General features: G+C 35.1%; 1 protein-coding gene across 1 annotated transcript in view; it reads right to left on the bottom strand.

The window, feature by feature from the left end:
• The window catches only part of LRRC7 (leucine rich repeat containing 7), a 481,537-nt gene that overhangs the window by 263,627 nt on the left and 211,509 nt on the right, over positions 1-6,401 (bottom strand). The window contains exon 5 of the mRNA XM_081085905.1: positions 2,552-2,630. Within this exon, the coding sequence (XP_080942031.1) occupies positions 2,552-2,630 (79 nt within the window). The remainder of the gene's footprint in view (positions 1-2,551; positions 2,631-6,401) is intronic.

The following is a 6,401-nucleotide window of genomic DNA, read 5'->3' on the forward strand; positions in this document are numbered from 1 at the left end:
GTGAGAATAAAATCAATGATTTGAATTATGAAGAAGCAAAAAACACCCAACCAGAAGAGCAAAAAGGAAAAAAAAAAATCCAAAAATGTGAGAATGGTGTAAGGAACCTCTGGAACAACTTCAAGCATACCAAAATTTGTATTGTGGGGATGCCAGAGGAGACAGAGCAAGATATTAAGGACCTGTTTGAAGAAATAATGACAGAAAAGTTTCCCTACCTGCTGAAAGAAATAGACTTACAAGTCCAGGAAGCACACAGAACCACAAATAAGAGGAACCCAAAGAGGACCACACCAAGACACATCATAATTAAAATGCCTAGGGCTAAAGACAAAGAGAGAATCTTAAAAGCAGTAAGAGAAAAGCAGTTAGTTACCTACAAGGGTGTGCCTATACAACTTCAGATGACTTTTCAACAGAAACCATGCAGGCCAGAAGGGAGTGGCAAGAAATAAACGATGAATATCAAGGGCCTTCTACCAAGATTACTCACCCAGCAAAGCTATAACTTAGAATTGAAGGTCAGATAAAGTGCTTCACAGACAAGAAAAAGCTAAAGGGGTTCATCACCACCAAACCAGTATTATATGAAATATTGAAGGATATTCTTTAAGAAGAGGAATAAGAAGAAAAAGAAAAAGATAAAAAATATGAACAACAAAATGGCAACAAATACATACCTATCAACTATTGAATCTAAAAATCAAAATAAACAAATAAGAAATCTAATGAACAGAATAAACTTGTGAATAAAATAGAATCAGAGGCATGGAAATGGAATAGACTGACGATCCTCAGAGGGAAGGGGTTGGGCGGGTGGGAAGAGATGAAACAAAGATCTTATATGCATATATGCATTACATTTGGACACAGACAATAGGGTGGCAAAGGCCTGGGCAGGCGGGAACCGGGTGGATGGGGGCAATGGGGGGGGGGGAGGGGGAAGAGGGACATCTGTAATAATCTCAACAATAAAGATTAAAAAATAAAAAATAAAGAGAATGCTGTACATAGGTGGATTGGGTATAATAGAATTGGTACCATATTAACAAAAAAGAACTAATACAGATTGTAAATAAGTACATGGAGAGATGCTACTTGGACATTAAAAATGTAAATTAAATGACTGTGAGCTACTACCATGCAATATCATATCTACTAGACTGGCTAAATAGGAAACAAAAAGATAGTATCAAATTTGGAGAAAGATGAAAACAAAGGGAACTCTAATAAATTGCCGGTGTAAAGAACTCCCTCCTAACTTCAGTCTCCTTCTTTTACATCCCATTCCTATTTTTATCTACAGCCATTCCTCATGATCCATAGAGGAAACATGCTCACTACTTCCTCTCAGTTGGTAAAAAATTTCCCCCCAAATTTCCTAGAATAAACTTCCTTTCATTTATTAAATGACTTTCCAGTGGGCTTCAGTTTCTCTCAGTCTCTCCAACATCATGTGGACCAAGGATTAAGGAAGTTTTCTCAAATCCTACTTTCAATTTTTGCATAATTAAAATGTCATTCTTACTCTGAAACTCATTCTTTGCATCCCAACTTCACTACTTCTTTCAACCTCTTGCAAATATTACTACAACAGTTATAGCCTTTCTAGATTTTAAGTCCACTTACATTGCTAATTGACTATGACATTGAGGTTCATGGCTCCTCCAATCCATTCACCTCATGTTTTTTTTTTGTTTTGTTTTTTTAAATATATTTTATTGATTTTTTACAGAGAGGAAGGGAGAAAGAGAGAGTCAGAAACATCGATGAGAGAGAAACATCGATCAGCTGCCTCCTGCACATCTCCCACTGGGGATGTGCCCGCAACCCAGGTACATGCCCTTGACCGGAATCAAACCTGGGACCTTTCAGTCCACAGGCCGAGGCTCTATCCACTGAGCCAAACCGGTTTCGGCTCACTTCATGTTTTAAAGACCTCTTTGATCCACAGTACACTCTATCACTGTGACAACTAATTTGCCAAGGTGGTCACAGGTGGTCACCAACCACAAATACCCTATGTCTTATCACAGCATCTTTACCATGCATTTCTTCCATTCTGCTATCCTCATTGGATTGTCTTTTTGCTCTTCCTATAACCTCAGGTACACAAATACTACCTTTTTGATCACAGTTAATTCCTTTTCCAGCTTGAAGTACATGATTAGCTATTTTCATAAAATTCTTGCACTTGTTTGAACTTTCATCAGACCCTTGATGCTAATTTTCCACCATGGCCATCCTACTGGCTGTTTCCTTAGTTTCAGTGCTCTTCCATAGAATGTTGCCGGAGAGCCACAGAAAAATAATGACACAGTTTGCTTCAAAGTAATGCCCACTTGCACCAATTAGGCCTTCATTGTTATCCAGCAGTGCTTTTAATCATCTTTTGGTGAATTATTCTGATTTGATTAGTCCTTTCCCATCATTCTATTGAATAGAGTTTTAAGTGCAGCATTTAAAATTAATTTATTATGTGAATTTCCTTTTTTGGTACATTATTCCATTGGAAACATACAATAAATAAAATGAAATCACTCATACTCACTTAGAAATGGGATTGACACTGGCTTCAATAATTGTTAAACACTTACAGCACTTTATGCTCTCTGGAAAATCTTGTACACCTAAAATGTAAAAGAAAAAATACATGAAAATGTTCCAGTCAAAATTCTCTAAGCTATAATGATAATATTAAGAATAATTAATTATACAGTATAAACACTGTGGGTATTATTATTTAAGTAAAAATAATAATTTAATGATATATATATTTTCATCATAGATACATATTTTTTTATGATAGCTATAATTGGAAATTGGATACAAATTTGAGGACAATTGTGTGTTTGGTATAAGATAGATCTTGACTCTTTACATATCGAAAGAAATAAAAATAGTTTGGATTTATTTAGTTATTATAGTGCCTTTACAGGAAAAAGGGGAAATCAGCAGATACAAGAAAACAGAAGATAAAAATATTTGCTCCCTTCCTTTTATAAGTTTGGGAAGATTGAACACATGCATCTGAAAAATACCTAAGGACAAATCACAAAACCAATGGATATTCCCAAACGAATACTGTGCTCTAACGAATCTTATGCAATTCTTCCTGTTGGCACCGATGCAGCTCTGCATCTGCCTGGAGGGTGAAGAAGTGAGCAGCCCTTCTCAGGTCCTCTCTGGAGGCTCTGAGATAGCAGCCTCCATAGCTGCCCTTGGAGAACTGCTCATCTGCCGTCACAGCTGTGCTGTTGGCGATGTGACAGAAAAACACAAGTTTTTCTTCCTGAAAATTAGCCACAAAACCGAATCCGAAACATGAGTGTCAGGAATAAAAGATGTGGAGGGCATTTCAGTCAACTGATACCAATCAATCAAATATAGTTGTCCCTGCAAACATTTAGAAGAGACAACAGCTACTAGTATATGGAGCAATTCCTATGTGTCTGCCGTACTACCTGCTCTCAATTTCTGAAACTCTTATTAATGATATAAGAATGTCCACAGAATACCAGTCCTCCTGAATACTTCATATCTGACAGAGGGAGGAGAAACATTTTGTGACAGGATTTAGTTGAACTTTTGTAGATAGATACTTAAGAAAGAAAACCCTCCGCCTGGCTAGAGTCAGCGACCTAAACCACGTGACCACAGGACCCGGACAGCCAGGAAGCAGCAGGTGGTTCATTCAGTGTCAAGTAGGGTGGAGGACATTTCTCATGCTATTCTTCCCTACGTGAAAGTTCATCAGAAAGCATGCTGTCCTAACATTATTGCTAAAGTATGTTGCCTTCTTAAGCAGAACCCAAGTTTAGGAGCTCCATTCTGTATGAACTGAATGAGAAAGAACAATTCTCCTTTTTGGAAAGATGTAACACCCAGAGCTGCCCTCATCAACTAGACATTAACAAAATGTCAAAGAAGTCAATGAGCTAACCCTTGAACTATCCTCCACATTCTTCCTTAGTATTTATATTTGCTTTGGATGTCTGCAGCCAACAGGGGGTAAGGCTTCTATTTTCCTCCCTTTAGCTCTTTCTGTTCAGTCACCAATCTGGGCTCATTACACACTGTGTGCCCGATGCCGTCGGTCCACACTGCCATAGAATGATATTTTCCGAAAGTATGTGTAAACCAAAATATGAAAGCAGAGCAAAACAGAACACGATATTAAGGAAAAGACTATGTCTCCTTATCGCCTACTGAAAATGGAATTCCCTGCTGTGTTGAAAATGCTGCTACATTATTTTTTATAAAACCTGTATTATGTTCACAGTTTAAACCTTAAATTGTTCAGAGCAGAGTCTCTTGGATTAAGATGGAATCCTAACTTTATTACTCAAACAGGTTGGGTAACCTTAGGCAAGTCATTTAAATGTATAATGTTCTAATTTCCTATTCTAAAAAATGGTGATTAAATGAATGGTTTCATCAGAGAGTTGCAGTGAGGATTAAAAAAGATAAATCGGATAAAGTAATTAGCAGGAAGTGCTGCATAAATGTTATCTATAGTTATTAGAAATAAATAGCAGCAGAGGATAACAGTCAAAAAGGAACCAACAATCAGGTGAAAACGAGCTGGCTTGAGGTATAAACTTATAAAATTTATTGAGTTAGGAAAACACAGCAAAGTGGTAGGAATTAGTATGATGGAAGAATATCCCAATATTTGATCAATATAGTTGCTGACATAAATGCTCTTGCAGATGGGGGATAAGTTATAAAAAGATATGTATGAATATGCATATTTATACATATATTTATATCTTATAATATAAAAATATAAGGTATCCCAATAATGTATACACACACTTTGAATAATTATAAATGTGACGTTTTTTTAAAAACACATTTCATTGTCAAAATTGCGTTATCAGCTGTTAAAGTGCGTATACATTTTTTTGGGACATGCTGTATAACTAGTTTGTACTGAGCAATATTTTTATACTTTTGCTGAGGTTCTTATAGCTATCTTAATTTGCTTATGAGAGCTGGGATTTTTGAATTTAGGAAAAGTTCTTAGAACATAAATCCATCTTGTAGTTCAGTCTAAACATGGAGAGGTAAGATAGCGTAGCAGTTAAAAGCACAGGTTGGCAAGGTGACTGAATCCCTGTATTATCCCTTAACTAGCCATGTAATTTTAGACATTATAATATTTGAGTGTTATGAGTATTAGCTGGTATTAATGTAAAGCGCTTAGTAGCATGTCTGGCACTTAACACGTACCAATAAATACCATATAAAATTCATGTATTAATAAAAGGAAAGGTAACAAACTTCTCTATGCCACTGTATAAAATAATTTAATTCTTCTATTAATCTTGTGAGGAAGATATATTAAGCAACATTATTTTCATTTCATGGATGAAAAACCACACATTCACAAGAATTAAGTGACTTACTTAAATACTTAATGAGTGTTTATAGATGGAAATGGATATAGGTGGGATTTAATTCAATTTTTCAACATCATATCTCCTGTTCCTCTTTACCCCATTATGTTCCTTCCTATTAAAATGATGTTAGACTTATTGTAGAACTCACATTTTTATTACCAATCTTTGAGATTGGTCTGTGTGATACTCTGAAACACAGTATCTTTGAATAATTAAAAAGGCCATATATATATATAAATTATATGTTAAATATACATACATACACATTTTCTGAGATGGATTATGTACCGATTTTCAAATTTATTTATTCAGAATTAGGGAGATAAATTACTTTTACAATTTATCTTATTCCAATTTTTTTACTTGTGATTACTGGAGAAAATCAGATCAAATATTTGTAGACGATACCTAGTACAACGCAAGTTCTAATCCCTATTTTTCAGTTGACACATCACATAGGCTTTCTAACGCAGCCCTTATTTAAGGGCATCACTATTGTATTCTTTTGGGAATCCCTGGAGATTCAAGCTCATTATGTTTAGACTAGATTCAAACCTAGGCTGAACAACCAATGAGGAATGTATCCTAAAGTAGTTACACAAGAAGCACTGTGTTTTATAAGCAAAATGGTATATTTATTTTTAAAAATGGACAACTGCCCTATTCACAAATAGCAGATGACATCGATAAATGTTTACCATCCAAATTAGGACATTGCAGTAATATTTTCCCAATATGTTTACTTCAGTAACTATATCACAAAATCTCTTTTGAATATGTCCACATAAATACTGTCAAATGAGAAATGACATTTCTGCATTGGAACTTAAAATACCTTAGAAACAAAGATCCTAATGCAATGGAATTATTGATAATTGCATTAACAAAATATGAATATCTTGAAGAAGAAAAGACATAATAGACTTCTTTATCTGTTTTCTTTGCCCTTTCCCTTTTAAATAAATTAGGTTGAGAAAATTCCTATTCAACTTTCAA

The sequence above is a fragment of the Myotis nattereri genome (assembly GCF_964212035.1).
Source record: "Myotis nattereri genome assembly, chromosome: 3".
In the NCBI taxonomy this organism is placed as follows: Eukaryota; Metazoa; Chordata; class Mammalia; order Chiroptera; family Vespertilionidae; genus Myotis; species Myotis nattereri.